The sequence below is a fragment of the Ictalurus furcatus genome, chromosome 21, assembly GCF_023375685.1.
Source record: "Ictalurus furcatus strain D&B chromosome 21, Billie_1.0, whole genome shotgun sequence".
Taxonomy (NCBI): Eukaryota; Metazoa; Chordata; class Actinopteri; order Siluriformes; family Ictaluridae; genus Ictalurus; species Ictalurus furcatus.
The window spans coordinates 19,919,015-19,944,014 of NC_071275.1; the positions used below are offsets into that span (position 1 = coordinate 19,919,015).

Consider the following 25,000-nt stretch of genomic DNA (forward strand, 5'->3'; position numbering starts at 1 on the left):
CCCCCTGCCACACACACACACACACACACACACACACACACACACACACATTTCCTCTTTCCTCCTTATCTACGTGGGAACGATAAACCCCGTGCGCCGCTTGTTAAGCCGGGAGACGTCTCGAGATGTGGCGTAAGCAGCCTGTTCTCACCGTCAGGCTCATCTCACACGGCTGTGTAAGCAGAGACGGCGTGCGGATCGATTGAGCAGCGCTCACACACACGCACGCACGCACACTGTGATTACATGGTCCTGAGAGCACTTGGTTTGGGGAATACGGGGCTTGTTGGTTCAGGTGTGGAGTCTGATTGAGACTCTGTTCTGCTCATTAGGACTGAATGGAGCAGTAAGAGAGCGCGGATGAGACTCACTCCGGCTTTACTGCGTTAAAAAAACAACAACAACAACAACAACAACAACGCCGCCGTATGAACAGGTCCAGTTTCATCTCAGCTGCTTTGATGGCCGTCACTCACGTGAGCGTTCGTTTGTGTGCACCAATTCCCCGCTCGTAACCACGGCGATAAATTTACCGCCGAGTAATTAGTTTAATTGGCCGTTTAATTAGTTCTGTTAATTATACGCCGCCTCGGCTGTTTGATCCCCATTTAGCAGCCACGCCACCGATAGTATTCATCTCTAAGTTGTATTTAATTAGCGTTTTGGATCAAGTCTATAATCCACAAAGAAACGAGGCTCGCGTGATGACGCCGGGAACACACACACACACACACACACACACACACACACACACACACACACACAAAAAGGCAGAAACAAAGTAAAAACTGCATGAGACCGAATGAGAGAATCTGAGCATCGCTGTAAACTGTCCTCCTGTTAGACTACCATTTAACGTTAACCGCGCACACACACACACACACGCAGGCGCAGTACATCAATGCACTCATCAATTTCACCACAAACACCTCCACCCTGCACTCTCTCTACTCGTCCTCTTTTCTACTCCACTGTTTCTCTCCTCTCTCAGTCATTCGTTCTTGCTCATCTTTCTCTCTCATCTATTCTTCCTCGTCTCCACTCCAGTCTCACTTCCGTCCCTCTCTCTCTCTCTCGTTCTTCTGCCCCACCGTTTCACTCCTCTTTCTCTCGTCTCTAGCCCACTGCCTCTCTCTCTCTCTCTCTCTCTCGCTCGCTCTTTCTAGCTCTCTCGTTCATTCTTCCTCATATCTCCTCCACGCTCTCTCTCTTTCTCGTTCATTCTTCCTTATCTCTACTCCACTGTTTGTCCTCTCTCTCTCTCTCATTAAACTCAGCAGTGCTTTATTGGCACGAACGTTATAAATCACGTTATTGCCGAAGCAAACAGTGCAGGCAGATTAGAACAGAAGTTATACATTTACAGAGTACTCGTCTCTCGACGTTTATCCATTTCTCTCTCTCTCTCTCGTTCTTCCCATCATCTCTACATCTCTACTCCACCTCCTCATCTCTCTCTCTGCTACACTCGGCGGACTCGGGTATCGAGCTTCACGTGAACAAACTGATAAACAAACGAACACATTTACACATGCATTATTAATTCACACACACGCACGCACGCACGCACGCACGCACAGCGTGATCAAGCCTGGAGAAGTGCTGAGGGAGGACAGGGCGCACTCCTGAGTCTCCCGATAGGACTCCTGCACACTCGGAGCTCCGAGTTTAATCCGGATTCACTTTATAATCTTTACGGTTGTGTCTACGGTGTGCTGAACAGAACGACGGGATTGCCTCCGGCGCCGTCCGAGATCAGGGCCCTTACGCGGATGCAGACTTCCCAGTGGGACAGTTCTTATTTTGGGAAGTGCTGGTCCAAAAATAAATAAATAAATAAATAAATAAATAAATAAATAACTAATTTTGAACACCCGCCTGCGTAGGCGGTGTCCTCCATGATGGCGTGACCAGCGTAACATGGTGTGAACTGAAGATAGAACACTTTCAGGCAACTGATCATCAGGAAACGCACTGACTTTACACACACTACTGTGTCTGGTCACGTGTGTGTGTGTGTGTGTGTGTGTGTGTGTGTGTGTGTGTGTGTGCACTCACTAAGCGGCTGAGTCGTTGAGTTGGTATTCTCTGGAGCGGGCGAAACAGTTCTGCACTCCTCCGTCGGCCCACAGGCGGGAGACGATGCCGGAGAGATCGTCAGGGAACAGGCCCTGCTCCTCCGCTCCTGCGGCCAGGGCGAACAGCTGCCTCGCATCGTCCTGCTCTCACACACACACACACACACACACACACACACGACAAACCACAACAGCAGAGTTATGCATCATTAGGCATCGTGATAAACAATTACTAATAAAAATCGTTCATCAGTTCCGTCCTCCGTGTTTCTGCAAGCCGTCGTGTCTGAGCGGGACGGGAAAGCAGGGCTGGGCGATACCATCATCCAACATCGAAATCATGATAAAAGTCTCGCAATACACTTCACTGAGATACCGAGAGTGTCGGAGGAACTATTGTAACGTTCGTTTAAGACCGGAGTTGTTCAAAATTTCTACTGAATTCTCGAATCTGATTGGTCAGAATATCTGCATGGAGGCTGTAACACGAACGACAGGTTTATATTAACACGCTCGTTCTGATATGTTACGGTTTCTATAGTAACGGCTCGCATGGGGCGGGGGCTCTGCAGACATTCAGCGCAATCAGTTCTCAGTAATTTCACAGCTAACGAGGGAGCACTGCGTGTCCGATGGAGCGTTTTACGGCTGTATTGCAGCAACAACGTGACAAGCGTTCAACCACCTGTACAAAGAGGACATCATGTAACACACACACACACACACACACACACAAGGGAGTTTATTCTGAGCTTAACATTAATCCTCAATCAGCCTTTTGTCTTGCAACTTCATTATTTCATAAAAACCTAAATCATTCATGTAAACTCAGCTAACACCTGTCACACACACACTGCAACACAGTACCACACAGCTACACACTGTTAAACACAGCTACACACACCGCTAAACACAGCTACACACCGCTAAACACAGCTACACACCGCTAAACACAGCTACACACCGTTAAACACAGCTACACACACCGCTAAACACAGCTACACACCGCTAAACACAGCTACACACCGTTGCACACAGCTACACACAGTGAAACACAGCTACACACTGTTAAACACAGCTACACACCGCTAAACACAGCTACACACCGTTAAACACAGCTACACACCGTTAAACACAGCTACACACTGTTAAACACAGCTACACACTGTTAAACACAGCTACACACTGTTAAACACAGCTACACACTGTTAAACACAGCTACACACTGTTCCACACAGCTACACACTGTTGCACACAGCTACACACCGCTAAACACAGCTACACACCGTTAAACACAGCTACACACAGTGAAACACAGCTACACACAGTGAAACACAGCTACACACAGTGAAACACAGCTACACACTGTTGCACACAGCTACACACTGTTGCACACAGCTACACACTGTTGCACACAGCTACACACTGTTAAACACAGCTACACACTGTTGCACACAGCTACACACCGCTAAACACAGCTACACACCGTTAAACACAGCTACACACCGCTAAACACAGCTACACACCGTTAAACACAGCTACACACTGTTAAACACAGCTACACACAGTGAAACACAGCTACACACTGTTAAACACAGCTACACACAGTGAAACACAGCTACACACTGTTGCACACAGCTACACACCGCTAAACACAGCTACACACAGTGAAACACAGCTACACACTGTTAAACACAGCTACACACTGTTAAACACAGCTACACACTGTTAAACACAGCTACACACAGTGAAACACAGCTACACACTGTTAAACACAGCTACACACTGCTGCACACAGCTACACACCGCTAAACACAGCTACACACTATTGCACACAGCTACACACTGTTAAACACAGCTACACATAGTTAAACACAGCTACACACAGTTAAACAGCTACACACCGCTAAACACAGCTACACACTGTTGCACACAGCTACACACTGTTAAACACAGCTACACACTGTTCCACACAGCTACACACTGTTGCACACAGCTACACACCGCTAAACACAGCTACACACCGTTAAACACAGCTACACACAGTGAAACACAGCTACACACAGTGAAACACAGCTACACACAGTGAAACACAGCTACACACTGTTGCACACAGCTACACACTGTTGCACACAGCTACACACTGTTGCACACAGCTACACACTGTTAAACACAGCTACACACTGTTGCACACAGCTACACACCGCTAAACACAGCTACACACCGTTAAACACAGCTACACACCGCTAAACACAGCTACACACCGTTAAACACAGCTACACACTGTTAAACACAGCTACACACAGTGAAACACAGCTACACACTGTTAAACACAGCTACACACAGTGAAACACAGCTACACACTGTTGCACACAGCTACACACCGCTAAACACAGCTACACACAGTGAAACACAGCTACACACTGTTGCACACAGCTACACACCGCTAAACACAGCTACACACAGTGAAACACAGCTACACACTGTTAAACACAGCTACACACTGTTAAACACAGCTACACACTGTTAAACACAGCTACACACAGTGAAACACAGCTACACACTGTTAAACACAGCTACACACTGCTGCACACAGCTACACACCGCTAAACACAGCTACACACTATTGCACACAGCTACACACTGTTAAACACAGCTACACATAGTTAAACACAGCTACACACAGTTAAACAGCTACACACCGCTAAACACAGCTACACACTGTTAAACACAGCTACACACTGTTAAACACAGCTACACACTGTTCCACACAGCTACACACTGTTGCACACAGCTACACACCGCTAAACACAGCTACACACCGTTAAACACAGCTACACACAGTGAAACACAGCTACACACAGTGAAACACAGCTACACACAGTGAAACACAGCTACACACTGTTGCACACAGCTACACACTGTTGCACACAGCTACACACTGTTGCACACAGCTACACACTGTTAAACACAGCTACACACTGTTGCACACAGCTACACACCGCTAAACACAGCTACACACCGTTAAACACAGCTACACACCGCTAAACACAGCTACACACCGTTAAACACAGCTACACACTGTTAAACACAGCTACACACAGTGAAACACAGCTACACACTGTTAAACACAGCTACACACAGTGAAACACAGCTACACACTGTTGCACACAGCTACACACCGCTAAACACAGCTACACACAGTGAAACACAGCTACACACTGTTAAACACAGCTACACACTGTTAAACACAGCTACACACTGTTAAACACAGCTACACACAGTGAAACACAGCTACACACTGTTAAACACAGCTACACACTGCTGCACACAGCTACACACCGCTAAACACAGCTACACACTATTGCACACAGCTACACACTGTTAAACACAGCTACACATAGTTAAACACAGCTACACACAGTTAAACAGCTACACACCGCTAAACACAGCTACACACTGTTGCACACAGCTACACACTGTTAAACACAGCTTCACACTGCTACACAAAGCTACACACTGCTACACAAAGCTACACACTGCTACACAATGTGACAAACTGCAACACAGTACCACACTGCTACACTCAGCTACACCCTGCTACACAAAGCTACACACTGCTACACAATGTGACAAACTGCAACACAGTACCACCCTGCTACACAAAGCTACACACTGCTACACAATGTGACAAACTGCAACACAGTACCACCCTGCTACACAAAGCTACACACTGCTACACAAAGCTACACACTGCTACACAAAGCTACACACTGCTACACAATGTGACAAACTGCAACACAGTACCACCCTGCTACACAAAGCTACACCCTGCTACACAAAGCTACACACTGCTACACAAAGCTACACACTGCTACACTGTGACAAACTGCAACACAGTACCACACTGCTACACACTGTTACACACTGCTAAACACAGCTACACACAGTGACAAACTGCAACACAGTACCACGCACTGCTACACACCACAGGACACATGCAGCAGCCATCTTGTGTACACATACGTGTGGTTAAAAGCTATTATAATTCCGCCTTTACTCTTTTTTTCTGTATTACAACTGTGTCATTTGTAGCTTGAAAGGACTGCTTTGTGACCCAGTAAGGAAACACTCTCTCTCTCACACACACACACACACACACTCCGGTCACTGTCGCCTCCTAAAAAGCCTCATTTGTCCATCACATCAGATAAAACCCATCTCAGAGGAACACGTGAGAGTGTAAAGGACGGCGTGAAGATCACCACTTTTATCATTCCTTCACCTGAGTAAGTGAAACTCTCTCTATCTCTCTCTCTCTCTCCCTCTCCATCTCTCTCTCTCTCTCAATCTCTCTATCTATCTCTCTCTCTATCTCTCTCTCTATCTCTCTCTCTATCTCTCTCTCTCTCTCCCTCTCCATCTCTCTCTCTCTCTCAATCTCTCTCTCTATCTCTCTCTCTATCTCTCTCTCTCTCTCTCTCTCTCTCTCTCAGTCTGTGTGAGGTGTGAGGTGTGAGGTGTGAAATCGTCTTGGCCCTGCAGTTATTTTCCCTCTCTGATTCGATTTTGCGGCTTTGGCAGGAGAACAATACCGGGCTTTCATCGCCTAAACTCTCAATCAGGACCACAAATGAAAGCAGCGTTTCACAGACCCGTGTGTGTGTGTGTGAGAGAGAGAGAGAGAGAGAGAGAGAGGGGCTTTGTGCTGCTCTGAGCTCATGTACAGCTGCTGGGGAAGGAGTCTAATCTGGAAAAGTAATCAGAGACTCTTTAATAAGAATAAGGCGATGAGTAATGCGGAGATAAAGCGGTGTGTGTATATATAGGGCTGTCACACACCTTTAAAAAATGCAGGGCCATTTTAATGATCTAAAAGATTTAGTATTCAAATGCGTTTAAATATTAACGAGTCTGTAATAAAACATTCGCATTAGCGCTCTCGAAGGTGGAAATGATGCTGCTCCACTAACTGAAGGAGGTAACGGGATAAAATTCATTCAGAAGTTTTAAACATTTAGTTAAATACCTACATTTTTGATGTAAACTGGGCGGGGCTAATCACACCGTTACGCTTCATCCTCACCAATCACAGGCTGATGTTACATGCCCCTCCCACTGAGCTGTTAATAACAGATCGGTTTGAATGGCATCACAGACTGGGAGTCTCAGACAGAGCACTGTCAATCAACCATGCTACTTAGAATATTAGACCACGCCCACTCGGAAAAATACTTTTAGGCACGCCACATCGATGGCGGCCATGATGGGAGGACAACGTCTGCATAACTTGTCCCTTTCTCACTACAGCACTAGCCGAGTGTGTGTGTGTGTGTGTGTGTGTGTGTGTGTGCGTGTGCGTGTACGCACGGCTCTGGCAGGTTCCTCGTAGTCGATTTTGAGGTTGCTCATAGCTTTAATGATGGCCATGATGGACTGGATGGTGTTGCTGTAGACCACAGCTCTGTACTGCTTACACTCGTCTTCCGAATATCCGTCCTCATGGATAATCCTGCAGAGAGAGAGAGAGAGAGGGGGAGAGAGAGAGAGGGAGGTGAGAAAATTTCCCTATCAAAACAAACATGTCTGAAATTGTAACTGACCCAAAATATCCTCCACACACTAGTACATGTTTCTTTATGCTTGATAAGGAGAGAGAGAGAGACAGACAGAGACTGAAACAGGAAGTGAAGATCTCAGATTAGAGTCTGAAGAGAAAACACACTATAAACTCCCTCTACGTCCCTCTCTCTCTCTCACACACACACACACACACACACACACACACACACACACACACACACAGAGAGAGAGCTCTGGAGTGTGTCCAGTTTTAAAAACAGGCATTTTCGAATGAGACGTGGAATTTTCCAGCTGCAGGAGGAAAATAAAGAGCAGCTTAACATCCTGCGTTTGAACTGAAACTCTGAATTTGTGGCTTTAAACTTTCGGACATTTAACGTCTGACGATTCTGTGTCTACAGCCGTAGCGTTACGGACGACGCGTTACGGTTACAGACGCAGGGCGACGTGCAGGCTCCTCTGTGCGAGTTTATTCTATACTCTGTCTCAGAGGAAGTCTCGTTGCCGTTAGTAACACAGCTGTTATTCACTGTGTTTCCTCAGTGGAGCCCCAAGTTACACTTAACACCGCTACAGGCTCAGATACAGCCGTCTTCGGCGCAGCACAACCTGAACCTGTCACACAATCCTTCTCAGAGTGAGTGAGTGAGTGTATGCGTCAGTGAGAGAATGAGCGTGTGTGAGTGAGTCAATTAGTCTGTCAGTGAGTGAGTGAGTGAGTGAGTGAGTGCGTGCCCTTTTACAGGGTGAAGATTCTCCAGAAGGGGGCGATATTAACACCTAACTCAATACGTCTGTGTGCAACGTATAAATTGAACAGAAATCAGATCAGTTCATTTCTGCATGAGAGCTTTCCCTCAGTGCTCTGTGTGTGTGTGTGTCATTACTTACTTCATCTGCTTCACTATGGTGCTCTTCCCCGACTCCCCCGCACCTGCAGAGAGAAAGTAACCACACGTTACACACAGACAACCACATCTACCCTAATTCAGACAGAGGCCTTAGCTTCTTCTCTCTCCCTCATTCTCTCGAGGAGTTACCGCAACAGGAAGAGGGGCTTCAATTTGTCCCAGCAATGTTTATTTCCACAAGACCACAGTGACACACTGCTTATCTGCCTTCTCTCTCACACGTACATGTACACACACACACACACACACCCCTGATCTGCCATTAGTGAAATCCACATACAGCTGTCAACTCGCTCTCACACGTTCACTCCTGTCACACACACAGCGTTTCTGTTGGATTTTATACGTGGTCTGTCAAGTCCTCGTGCTGGAGGGCCGCAAACACACACACGCGCGCACACACACGCACACAATATGAAGAAGCTGAGATTCCCACAACGTTCACGCTGAACTCTTACACAAGTGATTGCGAGGTGGGTGTGATTTTTGGTAATCACAAGTGGTGAGCATCTCACACACACACACACACACACATACATACATACAGGAAGAAGATACTTTACACCATGCCTATTTATCACACCGAAAGTAAAATAACGAGACGTCACTGACCTACTGCAGTGCGCTGTGGGGGATTTTCATCACAGGCACTATTATAGAATTTCCTAAATGACGCAGTATTTAGTGAACATGTGGCTTTGTGCACACAGCAGATTCACATCTAAATCACTAGAGAACAACTCGGACCAGAACCAGCCTGGGCTGAATCCCAAATGGCTTCCTAATCACTATATACGCTCACTACAAAGGGTATAACATAATGGCACTGTAGATGCGGAGATTCGGTGTGTGTGTACGTGTGTGTGTGTGTGTGTGTGTGTGTGTGTGTGTGTGTGTAAAAGGTATCTGTTGTAACACTGCAGCTCTGGACTGGGATTTGTAATGACTGTAAATATCACAATCACTCAGAGCCTCCCAGAGTCCCACAGCTAATACACAACACACACCGGGAGGCAAAACACACACATGCCTTCGACTGTGTGTGTGTGTGTGTTTGTGAATGTGTTTCAGGGAGATGGGTCACGAGGGAGTAAATGAGGAAATGAGGTTTTGGTCTTCGCTGGCTTTCTCAGGATGAAGGCTAAATTAAATTGAAAGGGAATGAAAATGAAAATGAGATGATTCAATACAATACACTGTGACTGACACATACACAGGCCACGCCTCCTCCACGGTGACCAAAACACAGAGGCCACGCCTTCTCCACTGTGTCCCAAACACAGGCCACACCTCCTCCACTGTAACCAAAACACATAGGCCACGCCTCCTCCACGGTGACCAGAACACAGAGGCCACGCCTCCTCCACGGTGACCAGAACACAGAGGCCACGCCTCCTCCACGGTGACCAGAGCACAGAGAAACACATGGTGTCGGAGGGGAGTTTAGGTAACAAAGTTTGTCAGTAATAAACTAGTAATAATAACGGGACGTGGGCGTGACTGACACAGAGACAGGACGACTTATTATTTTAAATCACAGCCGGCGTGAGTGGTGCGCCGAGGCCATCACTCAGCTCTACTCCAGTAGTGTTTAGTCTGTAGAGACGGATGAGCTCATTAAGTGAAATCTCAGCACTCCATTCCTCTTCAGCCTGCGTGATGAAGTCGTGGCGCTCGCCGCGGGATCCGGCTCCGTATACGAGGCTGTACTTCTCTTTTATTTTTAACAGGTTAACGGTGTTCGTTAAATCCGACTCACTTCCCATCACCATCCTTTTCTTCAGCAGACAGATAATTATCCCTGCTGTGTTTTTCACGTCTGACAGGAAGTGGAGAAAGGAGAGAGAAGGGCGCTGATGGAACCTGATCTCCGGAGGCCTGCCATGACGATGACGATATTTCATTAGCGAGCTTGTGGAAGTGACTAATTTCACTGTGTGTGTGTGTGTGTGTGTGTGTGTGTATGAGCATTAGATCTGATATGACCGTGGTATTTTTAAATATTTTTTTTTTGCATTCACTTAACACCTGAACGTTAAATGGATGACACGAAATCACACGTTTTGATCATTTTCATGCTTTTTGAAAACAAAGAGAAATAACTACAAGGTAGTCGGAGCTCACAGCAGTCACTCGGCCATAAATAAAAATACACTAAACAAGTAAACAATGACATCATCTTAGAGCCGTTCATTTCCTCAGACGCAGACACCAGCCGTCTCGCTCCATTTATTTATTTATTTATTTATGTGACGCCGTATCCGCAGCAACGGCCACAATCGTAACAAAGTCAACGGTGTTATGATAGAAATTCTGCAATTACTCCAGGAGAAACCTTTTTAAAAAACGTCCGTTAATACGCTTTTGGAGTAAAAACACTGTCTAATATCATTTAAGAGTGGACATTCTGTTAAAATACGTTTTACACTCAAGGAATTCTTCCACAGACCGGTTTCTCTTCCCCTTTCTGTACATATGAATGAGAGCGAGTCTTGAGTGATGGCGACGGCAATCGGCTTTCGGGTCGGAACCTGGTGGTCGGTCGCAACCTGTGATGGGCGCGGCTCTACCGGCACTACCTCCACTGTGGGCGGTGCCAGAGTGAAACCGATCTGCAGCTCGGGAGTTTGATGCCCAAAACCAGCCGGGTTTTTATAAACTTTAATAAACGAACTATCCTGCTATATTTATTACCGACATGTCTCAATAAGAATATAAAGATAAATAACAAATGACTGTTTGAGGACTGTTTCCTGCTACACAAAGTCCCGACTGTAACATTAAAAAAATGTTTGTCTGCATTCAAACGAATATGAAACGAGTATTTCAGTAAGAATGCTTATTTTATGAGCGACCCACGGGGAATTCTCCCGAATCTCTTGCTGAGCCACTCCGGCTATGCCCACGGGCTTCGACATACTTGGAGCCCAATCAGACTGAGCAGCTGCTCCACACTGACCTCGTCCCTACTGTACAAGTGCAAACTGCAGTCGTACGAAATATCACAGGACCAGGTCAGTGTGGAGCAGCTGCTCAGTCTGCAATTATCTGTGAAATTAAAATGGAAGTAAGCTGGTCAGTTCCATTTCATTGTCTCGAAACTTCCCCCATTTCACAAAGATCTGAGGACGTGCAAAAGGGCCACACAATCTGCGATATACACAATCTGCGATATACACAAAATTATGTACGGACACGGCTCAAGGGCAGATTTCTTTTTTGCGCTACACCAAAACTTATGCGAACTGTTTTTGTTTTTGTTTTTTTTTAAAGGATGACGTCATCAGGCGCACCATTTCATCTGTAAAAGACCAACCGGATGGAAACAGGAGGGAGGCGACAAATATCGCAAATGTTTGTTTTTTAACGCGCGTTCACTTTGTCGATAACAGAAATGCGCAAAAAGCGGATGGAAACTTGGCTAGTGGGAGGAAACAAACGCTAAAGCGCTCACATTCATTAGTAACAACATACAGAAATGTGTGAGCATGTGTGCTATAATGACTGGCCAGATGAGTGTGTGTGTATATATATGAATGTGCGTGTGTGTGTGCGTGTGTGTGTGTGTGTGTGAGACCCAGCTGTGATTTTCTGGCGTCTGGCTGTAAATGACAGACGGACTGCCTGGGGCGGTTTCAACCTTCTGTCCGTGTAAAAGCAAGCAAGCAAACACACACACACACACACACACACACACACACACACACCTCCTCCAGGGCTGCAAAACACTGATGGGGACTCACTTTCACACGTACGAGTCCGTTTACGGAGTCTGAATTGGAGCAAAATGGGTGCTTTTGATTCGATTGCTACATGGTTTGTTTTCACACTACTCGGAGTGAAAAGATCATCAAAAGCAAATTGGGGGGCGGGTGGGTTCGGGGGGGGTGTAAGAAGACGCAGAGCCAAAAACACAGAGATGAAGCATGTTTACTGATATCAAGCTGGGGGTGGGACATTTTCATTCTCCAGAGTATCTAACTGGACGATCACGAAGCTCAGCCTAATTATCAGTCCTCGAAAATTGTCGATATTCTTCCCCGGAAGTGTTACAGTACAAAATTAAAAACGAGAATGTCCCCCAAAACTAAACCACCACGTTTATTTCTGTAGAGGGGTGTGAGAGTTTGTGACTCTTTGTTGAAGGTGTATTTGTTTTCCTGTTTTCAGTGCGTTAAGGCTCGGCCTGTTACTGCAGAGCTCCTTCTGTACGATAAAAGTTTCAAATAAAGTTGGACGACTTTAGGTGAATCAGATGAAGTAGAAAACGTAAAGGAGGAAAGGGAAGTGTGGCTCAGAGTCACTTCCTGTTCTTTCATGAGGAGAAGCTGCGTGCTTTCTGGTTAAGTCATTAGTCATGAAGTCATCTGACGAGGTGTTAAACACCTGCCTTCCTGTTCTTTGGGGTTTGTGTGTGTGTGTGTGTGTGTGTGTGTGTGTGTGTGTGTGTGTGTGTGTGTGTGCGCGCACGCGTAGCTAAAATGTCATCCATCAAAAGCAAAACACCAAGGCTACGATCACAGCTTGCTGCACAAATGTCACACAGACACACACACACACACACAGACAGACACACAGACAGACACACACACAGACACTGAACTCAGCATTCAGACTTTAAGAAGAAGCAGCAGCTCATCGCTCGTCCTTTGTGTCTCCTGCCTCTGAACACACTCGGGTTTGAGAGCAGGTCTGATGCGGGTGATATATTTAACTCGACAGAACGGCTCGCTAATGCTCACGTCATACTGACATACACGGCAGCGTAGAGAGCTGGACGTGGCCATGATGCATCTTAACGTTATCCATGATGACTTATAATGAGCCGAGGACCAGTTTACACTGTAACATCACAATATTATTATAGAGTCAATAACTTCCTGTACTTTTGTATTGTCCTAATTTATAACTTATCTAATCTCGCCTTCACACCCTCGCTGACTTACTGGACGGTCTCCTTTAGATGCATTTTTGAGATCATGTGACACTTAAACTGCACTCCGTTCGACTAACCATGTGACTTCTATACGATACAGTACGATACCATACGATAAGATACAGTACGATATGATACAGAATGATACTATATGGAACGATACAGAATGATCCTATACGGTACGATACAGAATGATATGATAAGATACAGTACGATACGGTATGATACAGAACGATATGGTAAGATACAGTACGATACTATATGGTACAATACAGTATGATACAGAATGATGATAAGATACAATACGATACAGAATGATACTATATGGTATGATACAGTAGGATACGCTACAGAATGATATGATAAGATACAGTATGATACTATACGATACGCTACAGAATATGATATGATAAGATACAGTACGATACAGAATGATACTACACGGTACGATACAGAATTATACCATACGGTACGATACAGAATGATACTATACGGTACGATACAGAATGATACCATACGGTACGATACAGAATGATACTATACGGTACGATACAGAATGATACCATACGGTACAATACAGAATGATACTATACGGTACGATACAGAATGATACCATACGGTACGATACAGAATGATACCATACGGTACGATACAGAATGATACTATACGGTACGATACAGAATGATACCATACGGTACAATACAGAATGATACTATACGGTACGATACAGAATGATACCATACGGTACGATACAGAATGATACCATACGGTACGATACAGAATGATACTATACGGTACGATACAGTACGATACGCTACAGAATATGATATGATAAGATACAGTACGATACAGAATGATACTACACGGTACGATACAGAATTATACTATACGGTACGATACAGAATGATACCATACGGTACGATACAGAATGATACCATACGGTACGATACAGAATGATACTATACGGTACGATACAGAATGATACTATACGGTACGATACAGAATGATACCATACGGTACGATACAGAATGATACCATACAGTACGATACAGAATGATACTATACGGTACGATACAGTACGATACGCTACAGAATATGATATGATAAGATACAGTACGATACAGAATGATACTACACGGTACGATACAGAATGATACTATACAGTACAGTACGATACAGAATGATACCATACGGTACGATACAGAATGATACTATACGGTACGATACAGAATGATACTATACGGTACAGTACGATACAGAATGATACTATACGGTACAGTACGATACAGAATGATACCATACGGTACGATACAGAATGATACTATACGGTACGATACAGTACGATACGCTACAGAATATGATATGATAAGATACAGTACGATACAGAATGATACTACACGGTACGATACAGAATGATACTATACGGTACGATACAGAATGATACTATACGGTACGATACAGAATGATACTATATGGTACGATACAGTACGATACGCTACAGAATATGATATGATAAGATACAGTACGATACAGAATGATACTACACGGTACGATACAGAATGATACTATACGGTACGATACAGTACGATACGCTACAGAATATGATATGATAAGATACAGTACGATACAGAATGATACTACACGGTACGATACAGAATGATACTATACGGTACGATACAGAATGATACGGTACAGTACGATACAGAATGATACTATACGGTACGATACAGAATGATACTATACGGTACGATACAGAATGATACTATATGGTACGATACAGTACGATACGCTACAGAATGATATGATAAGATACAGTACGATACAGAATGATACTATACGGTACGATACAGAATGATACTATACGGTACAGTACGATACAGAATGATACGGTACAGTACGATACAGAATGATACTATACGGTACAGTACGATACAGAATGATACTATACGGTACGATACAGAATGATACTATACGGTACAGTACGATACAGAATGATACTATACGGTACGATACAGAATGATACTATATGGTACGATACAGTACGATACGCTACAGAATGATATGATAAGATACAGTACGATACGCTACAGAATGATAAGATACAGTATGATACTATACGGTACGATACAGTACGATACGCTACAGAATGATATGATAAGATACAGTACGATACGCTACAGAATGATAAGATACAGTATGATACTATACGGTACGATACAGTACGATACGCTACAGAATGATATGATAAGATACAGTATGATACTATACGGTACAATACAGAATGATACTATACGGTACGATACGATACTGATACTATACGGTACGATACAGATACTATACGGTACGATACAGAATGATACTATACGGTACGATACGATAGAGAATGATACTGTACGGTATGATACAGAATGATATGATACAGTACGATACTATACGGTACAGTAATACGATATAGCATACAGTATGATACAATACTTAAGGCAATGATTTGGTATTGGACGATACTGCTGAATCTGCTAGGATACGATACATTTGATTTCGTATCCTCTGACTGATAAGTGACCGACTCTGTTGAGAATCTGGCGCAGGCCGTAAGGTAACACGTGAAGGATAAAACGAATTTCTGTCACGTTTTAAAAGAATCAGAGTTAAGGTTAAGTCACCTGCTAGCCTGTTATCATTTGATTTATTTAAATATAAAATTATTTACACGTCAAAGGCGCATCTCAGTGGTCATGTGCAGAGATCTGATCTCTTAACGCTCCTGAGAAACAGCGGAGAGCTGGTAAAAAGATAAGAAAGTGACTGAGTTTAGAATGATAAAAAAAAAGAAAAAGACGAGAAACTGTTCTCTTTCCTCGGGTCAATTCTACAGCGCGTGAAAGCTGGCCTTTTTCTGTTCCCCAAAACTTTACTTCCTGAAATGAATTCCAGCAAAATGGAGAAAGAAAAGGACCTGTAGCATGTGCGATAGCGATGATGATGATTCGGAGATTAACGCAAGCAACAGAAATGATTCATCCAATCGCTGTGTGCTGATACTATATCCTTTGGGTATTAACAGTATTTTTGTATAAATTGGGGACTTTTATTTTGACGGTACGGGTAATTTTCGGCGTTTCCGTGACAGCACTCCTAATCCGAAGATCTCGGCTAGCTAAAATTCCCGCGCCGTACAGCGGCAGGCTAGCCACAGCTCTGTCGCACTGACGCGAGCCAATCAGAGACGCCGAGTGGCGGAGCCTCAGCGTTCAATCGGATAACGAGAGCACCGAGCTCTGTGGGACGGAGTGTGTATGATGCCGACTGGAGATGCTTATCAGACACCGCAGATTTCTCAGAAGAGCTGCACCGATAATCACAGATCAAACACACACACAAAATACAGAGAGAGACAGAGAGAAAGGAAGCAAAGTCCTGTTCACACATCGCCATGGAAACCTTTACACAGCTAACCTAAACATTTAGAAGAGGGAACACAGGAAATGAAGACTCACTCACACTCACACACACACACACACACACACACGTCTTGCTGTTGTGTTTTTCAGCACAAGTTCCCAGTAGACACCTCAACTGTCTTTCAGAACCAACAGAGCATGTGCGCGCACAAACATATAGACACACACACACACACACACACACACACACACACACACGTGTAACAATTGAGGGAGTGAGAACGTGTACCGGATGTGATATTATATTTTAGACATTTTGGCAAATACACACACTCACAGCTCCGTCTCTCTCTCTCACACACACGCACAGCATAATTGCACACCACAAGACTGTGTGTCTCACACTTTCTCTAGATGTCTATCACAACACACACACAGACAGACACCACAGCAACTGTACACAGTAGGCATGCAGTGAATTAAGTAAGTGTGTGTGTGTTTACACTGTGAAAATGTGTTTGGTGTGTGTGTGTGTGTGTGTGTGTGTTCAGCAGTATGCAGTATGCAGTATGAATAAGGAGTGGATCCCCCCCATAGTGCTAACAGAGCTTTCTTTGTGTGAACACACACACACACACACACACACACACAGCCCTGCAGCCCCGTACTCAGCTCCTCAGCCACCTTCCCGCTCAATCATTTTGCTTTTGTCCACTTCCTTCACACTCCTCTCTCTCTCTCTCTCTCTCTCAACACAGACAGCATGAAATGCAAAGACTGAGAGATGAGGAGGAAGAGAGTGAGAGAGGGATGAGGAACAGAGTGAGAAACACACAGACGAGGAGGAACAGAGAGAGAGAGAGAGCAAGAAAGTGAGAAAAACAGAGCATGTAAAAGAGGGTGAGCGAGAGAGAGAAAGAGAGACAGAGGGATGAGGAGGAACAAAATTAGAAAAACACACAGAACGAGAGAGGAAGAGACAGAGTGAGAGAGACAGAGAGGGAGAGGGGGAGAGCGGGGGGCATAAGAAGGAACAGGGTGAGAGATACAGTAGAACAAGATGATGAAGTGTTGACTCTGCACTGTAGTGAAGATATAAAGTACAGCAGGATGGAGAGAAATCCATCACTTCCACCTTAAATGACTACACTGTTACCGTGGATACGTCACAATCACGTCACGCTGCTTTCACGTACTCGGTGTGTTCGAGCAGAACCCTGTGTGTTCTCCTCCTCGCCCCCGGGTCCGAAAGCGTCCCAGTGAACTCTATCGAGAAAGCGATTCGACTCTGAATCGACTCACTGTAGGAAGTGAATCTTTTGGGTTGCAGTGGGGTTTTTTTTTTGGTTCTTTTTTTACTCGAATTGGCGAAATTTGCAATCGCACGAAATAGTTATAGCGCACGGTCGTGCGCAGTGATGTCTGCTGGTAAAACGAGACCATTTAGCTGTACTCGCGTTCCACGCACATGAATCGATGACGGCTTTGGCTGAGCGCGCGTCGTGATGACGTCGCACGACGCGCCCTGGCCCGAATCTGCGGAAAGTCATTCTAATAAAACCCCAATCTCCTCCGAACATCGTGACGTTCACATGACTTCACGTTTATTCCCCGGAGGGACGGTATATAATAATAACCGAACGGTTCGCTGCGTGTGCTGATGTCCGTGATCTCCACGTGCACGTGGTAAAGATTTCTTTACGTTTTTCTTCCCCCATCGCTGTATTTCTGACACTGGAACAGTCAGGAACTCACTCGCTTAAACACTTTAATGACTCTATACTAAATAACACGGTCACTAGGGCAGCGTTAAATCCTTTTCAATTTCATTAACCAATCAAACAGGACCGAAATTTACCGGAGCCGTGAGTCACTTCTTTTTTTACAGCATCAATACTGATGTGCTTTCATATATTACAGCAACATTTATATAAGGAAGAGCAAGTATGAGTGGCCTGATAAGTGAGTGAGAGAGAGAGAGTGTGTGTGTGTGTGTGTGTGTGTGTGTGTTCCTGAAAAGGACAGATGACTGCTGGAAAATCAAACAGTTGAGTGATATGATTCACTGCTGGCAAATAAAATGTGTCTACAAAGCACACAGCAAAAATACATTAAATACAACATTTTTTAAAAGTTTGTCAGCATCCTTCTCTGCTCTGTGTGTGTGTGTGTGTGTGTGTGTGTGTGTGTGGGGAGACATGTCAGCTTTATTTACAGTCTAGTCCTCCCTTCCAGTAAGTCTCACATCACACACACACCCCAGATGGGAACAGATGCTGTGTGTAGCACCTACAGCGGAGGCGACACCTCAACAACACACCCTCCCAGCTCACGCTCTCGCCTCCGAGTGTGTGTGTGTGTGCGCGCACAAGCTTCCTGTGCTTCTTCACACTTTAGCACCTTGTCGATCCTAGCTTTGTTCTCATCTGCTTCTCTCGTAGTTGGGTTTTTTTCCCTCGTCCTAAATCGACCTGTTTGCTTTCCAAGCACGGTCTTGGTAATGATGCCAGTGATAAACACCATGGTAACGGCGCTCTTGGCAAACCAGCCGTGGTGTGTGTGTGTGTGAGTGGTTTGGTGGGGAAGAAATCAGAGCAGCACAAACTAGGGGGAAAAATAAATAAATAGGTGCAAGGCGAGTAAAAGCAATTTGAGCATGTGATCAAAAACAACAAACTTTTTTTTCTGTGAATGGCTCCAGCTATACACTTCACAATCACCTCACACACACTCTCACACACTCTCACACACTCTCACACACTCTCACACACTCACACACACTCACACACACTCACACACCTTCTTCTCAACGTAAAAAACGTTTCAGTCCAAAATTGACCGAAATCCCCCAAGAGCCGGTCGAGTGTCATATGAAATAAATAAATAAATAAATAGATAAAAATAAAAAAGGTCTTTGATATTAAAATAATAAGAAATAAATATTTTAAACTCAATAGAAGAAAAAAAAGTGTCTAGTCGGTGTGCAAACAAACAAACAAACAAACGAATAAATAAATGTCATTTAAAAAGTGAAATCATAAATGAAATCTCAGAGAAGCATCATTTGCAGTTCCGGAACCACACAACTCATAATAATAATAATAATAATAATAATAATAATAATAATAATGCTTGTGTACTCTTCTCATTAAACCACTGGGAATGTTCATTTTCCTTTACTTTGCTTATTTATTTATTTATTTATTTTTGGGGGGGCAAACAATCCCGGAAGGATAAAATCAGTCCATGGCGATAGTGTGAAAACTGGAACGTGAAGATCGGGAGATTAAATCAGCACGGCACTAGGCTAGCGTACGCTTCGGGACAGATTTCCACGCTGACTGAACCCGGTGACCTTGGAGCTGAATCGGGTGTGTGTTAGCGCACTGAACGCTGGACTGCGGTGGGAGAAACACGGCGGTTGATGACGTGCGCTTGATGACGTGCGCTTGGTGTATCAGGGTTTGTGTGGCTCTGAGGAACTCTGAGGAACTGGAAGTTGTAAATCTTGTACAGGGTGATAAATTACAAGGGAATAAGGAGGGAAATAGTGATCCACCTCTCTACACTCTCCATATACTCTCTCTCTCTCTCTCTCTCTCTCTCTCTCTCTCTGTGTGTGTGTGTGAGAGGTACTCCATTTCACAGGAAGTCAGGGAAAAACCCACCACAGCTCTGCCCTTCCTGTTTGGTGTGCCAGCAAGCAAAGCGTCTTCTTACACACACACACACACACACACACACACACACACACACACACACACACCCCTGATAGAATCTGACACTGAAGTAGCTGACTCGACTTGTCCTCGACTCGACATGCTGATATTCGGCTTTCTGTTTGTGATAAAAGGGTCAGACATTTATTACGGTTTACACAGTTACGATAACGCTGCATGAAACATCCGCTACATGAGGTAGCTGAACTGAAATAGTTGGACGCGGGGGGGCGGGGCGGCGGCGATTGGAGCCGTCTTTACTTTTTGATTTATTACCATACTATATATCTAAAAGTATGTGGACACCTGATCTGGTTCTTCCCCAGCCCGTTACCGTAAACGTTTTGAAGCTCACCGCTGTATAGAACGTCTTCGTACGATGTAGCGTTACACATTCCCTTCGCTGGAACGAAGCGGTACTAACCCGTCCCGGCATGACGACGCCCCCGCGCACAAAGCGAGCTCCATGAAGACGCTGTCCGTCAAGGTTGGACGAAGGTGGAAGAACTTGCGCGTCCTGCACAGAGCCCTGACCTCAACCCCGCTGAACACCTTCGGGATGAAACGGAACTCTGACTGCACCCCAGGCCTCCTCGACGTCCAAAAATCTCCACGATGGATCAACGATCGCAAATCCCGACGGCCGCACTCCAAAACCTAGCGGAAGGCCTTCCCGGAAGAGTGGAGCGCGTTGTAAGACCACAGGGAAGACCAGCTCTGCGTTAGCGCCCGCGGTTTCAGAACGGGACGTTTATAACAAGCGCGTCTGGCTGTGGCGATCGGATCGGGTGTCCACAAACTTCTGGCCATGTAGCGTGTTTGATCGTTCAACTGAATGCGTTTAATCCACGCTGTGACGCCTCAAAGACGAGCAAGGTCTTTCAATAACTTCAAGCGCAGTGCTCACTTGACTACGGAGGTCACGGGTTCCTAAACGCAGGGTCATGAGTTTCAAAGAGGGACGGGGCTGCTTGGCGTGACGGATAGTGAAAATCGCGTTTAATCCGCCGGACGTACGCGGCGAGCGCGTGAACGACGCCGCTCGCGTCGCTGCTGCTCCGGTACTCCGCGCCGGGCCACGTCACACCACCGCGGCGTGGATTATTTTCCTATATACACTCCTGTCGTGTTCTACTCCTTTTGAATCGTTCGAAGCTCAACATGACGACGAAGAAGAGACGCACGTCGTTCGTTATTACGTTAAATATTTATTACATTGGTTTTACTTACACACACACACACACAGTGACCAACAGCCAATCACAGCTCAGTGCAGCAGTGTACACTGTTAAACCTGCAGCGTGAACAAACTCTATATTTAACAACGACTTGTGCGCGTGCTATAAATGCGTAACGAAGCTGGTGAGGCATCGGTGATGAAAACGTCTGGCGCGGTTCCTCAGGGAAGAGTCGAACAGGGGCTTATTAATAACACCCGGGCTCAGGCGAGAGAGGAGAGACTCGTTCATTAATTAAAATCGCACAGGGACTAATTGAAAATTTCTGCAATTAACTGCACAGGGCCGGAGCTCCAGAGTGGTGTGCTTCTGCCAGACAGATATCCAGTAACCATGGTTACAGAACCCAAGATAAGAAGAATTAGAGGTAGTATGTGTGTGTGTGTGTGCGCACGTGTGCGTGTCTGTCGAAGGCTTATTGACATTCAAAAGAGCATCATCCGTCTATCCATCCAGTCCCTCCGTACGTCCGTCCGGAATTTCAAGTCGTCTTCCCTCCATCGGTTCTTTTATCTGTCCGTCTGCTTGGGTGTCCATCCACCTACCTGTCTGTCTGGAATTTCAACCAGTCATTCATTCTTAAAAATATATTTCTTTTATTCTGTCAATCCATCTGCAATTTTCGTTGGCCTTCCTTAAGAGAGAGAGAGAGAAAAAGGTTCGTCTATCCATCTGTCCATCTCTCTGTCCTCCCTTTCAGTGGACGTGTTGAACCGGCGCGAGACGGAGGTGGTGTAGCCCACACAAACCAAAACACACACACACACACACACACACACACACACACACACACACACACAGTCTGAACAAGAGACAAGTAGCAAACTTTTTTTTTTGGTTAAAAAAAAGATGAGAGAGACAGGAAGCAAGACCGCACCATTAATCGCTGATTTAAAAAAAAACAAATAGTCAGCGGTCGCTCTCAGCCTCGTAACCGGAGTCCCTGATTGGACGCTTCGACCCTGAGCTTCGTGATATTGTCAGATTTGGGTCTGGTTTGTAAATGGCGTGATGTGGTTTCCTGTCACATGACTAGTAAAATGGTGTGTGCTGAAACGTGCAGAAACGCACAGATCTAAAAATAAAAACCCTTTGCTTTTCAGAAGGAAGCACCAGGAAGTGCACTGTGCTCCTGAGTGTGGAGGACAGGAGAGGGATGTGAGAACATCTCAGCCTTTCTCTCGCTCTCTCTCGGGAATTTCTCTGCGCTGCTAAACATGACCCGCTCCTGTTTCACAGGCCCTGTGCACTCTCACACACACACTCACACACACACACACACGACTTCCCGAACCACTTGCACTGAAATCTAAATTCCATAAGAGTTCGGCTGAACAGTCATGAACCTCGGTGAGGATGATGACATCACGTCCCATGTGATCTGGACTCGGACTGATGAACAGAATTTGGAGCGATCCGTTCTCTTAGCAGTACGTAACGGAACATAACGGAACAAAAGCTGAGAGTGAGAATGGCGGAGAACTTTCAAGGGGGCGTGTCTGAGGTCTGAGGGGCGGTACGGGGCGTCTCCCATTCTGCTGTCTGAGTGACGCAGCTTTCTTTCGCCCCTAGATCCTGTTTAACCACACTACTGAATCTGTACTCTGCGTTGCCATGGTGATTCCCTTAACCCGGGTTGAATCGGCGACAAAAGAATGCCCGAATGCTGTGCCCGTATATACGTGTGTGTGTGTGTGTGTGTGTGTGTGTGTGTGTGTGTGTGTGTGTGTGTGTGTTTACCCTACATGTTTGCAGTTTTAGTGTCTGTGTAACACATTTTGGTTGCAGTAGAGTTAACACACATCTCAGGATATGTGATCTGCACATCAATCACTCCATCCGAACATTGCTGTGGTCCTGCATCCACACAGACAGACAGACAGACCTGTCTACAGTATAGTTATCTGTCTGTCTGTACAACCATCTGCCCATCTGTCTATCACACAGTCCACCTGTCTGTCTGCAGGTAAAAAAAACTCCTCATCCAACTGTCTGTCTGTCTACCTCCTCATCCAACTGTCTGTCTGTCTACCTCCTCATCCACCTGTCTGTCTGTCTACCTCCTCATCCACCTGTCTGTCTGTCTACCTCCTCATCCACCTGTCTGTCTGTCTGTCTACCTCCTCATCCACCTGTCTGTCTGTCTGTCTATTTCCTCAGCCACCTGTCTGTCTACCACCTTCTCCACCCGTCTGTCTGTCTACCACCTTCTCCACCCGTCTGTCTGTCTACCACCTTCTCCACCCGTCTGTCTGTCTACCACCTTCTCCACCCGTCTGTCTGTCTACCACCTTCTCCACCCGTCTGTCTGTCTACCACCTTCTCCACCCGTCTGTCTGTCTACCTCCTCATGCACCTGTCTGTCTGTCTGTCTACCTCCTCATGCACCTGTCTGTCTGTCTGTCTACCTCCTCATGCACCTGTCTGTCTACCTCCTCATGCACCTGTCTGTCTACCTCCTCATGCACCTGTCTGTCTGTCTGTCTACCACCTTCTCCACCTGTCTGTCTGTCTACCACCTTCTCCACCCGTCTGTCTGTCTACCACCTTCTCCACCTGTCTGTCTGCATCGATCTGTTTTTGTACACATTCAGCTCTCTATATATTCTATCCATTTTATCTCTCCAACTGTCCATCCAATTATCTATTCATCTGTCTCTCTGTTCAGGTTTGTCTACCCGCCTGTTTCTTTTGACCTACCCCTCTGTCTATGTGTTCATGTGTCAGTCCATTCATCAATCCTTCGTGCGTGTGTGTGTGTGTGTGCGTGTGTGTGTGTGTGTGAGAGAGAGAGTATTGCATGCTAGAGCTACTCAGAATAAATGCCCAACATTACAGTCAACTAGAATCAAACTAAACCATGCTACACACACACACACACACACACACACACACACACTTTGAGTAAAGTATTATGTGTACGTGCATCAGCCCACGATGCCTGCAGACACTGTAGAATGAAGATATACCAGCCGTGCGTGCGTGCGTGCACGTGTGTGTGTGTGTGTGTGTGTGTGTAGCAGGATGTGTGTAAATAAAGCCCATATGGACTGAACAATCTTAAAACCGTTTGAGCTCCGCATCCTTCTCTCTATTGTTTATTGTTCTGCCAGCAAACACACACACATACACAC

General features: G+C 45.4%; 1 protein-coding gene across 1 annotated transcript in view; it reads right to left on the minus strand.

Annotated features, from left to right (window-relative positions):
• gnai2a (guanine nucleotide binding protein (G protein), alpha inhibiting activity polypeptide 2a) overlaps positions 1-25,000 on the minus strand; it is a 40,977-nt gene that overhangs the window by 6,053 nt on the left and 9,924 nt on the right. The window contains exons 2-4 of the mRNA XM_053652738.1: positions 8,553-8,595; positions 7,449-7,590; positions 2,059-2,219 (exon numbers count right to left, since the gene is read on the minus strand). Of these exons, the coding sequence (XP_053508713.1) occupies positions 2,059-2,219; positions 7,449-7,590; positions 8,553-8,595 (346 nt within the window). The remainder of the gene's footprint in view (positions 1-2,058; positions 2,220-7,448; positions 7,591-8,552; positions 8,596-25,000) is intronic.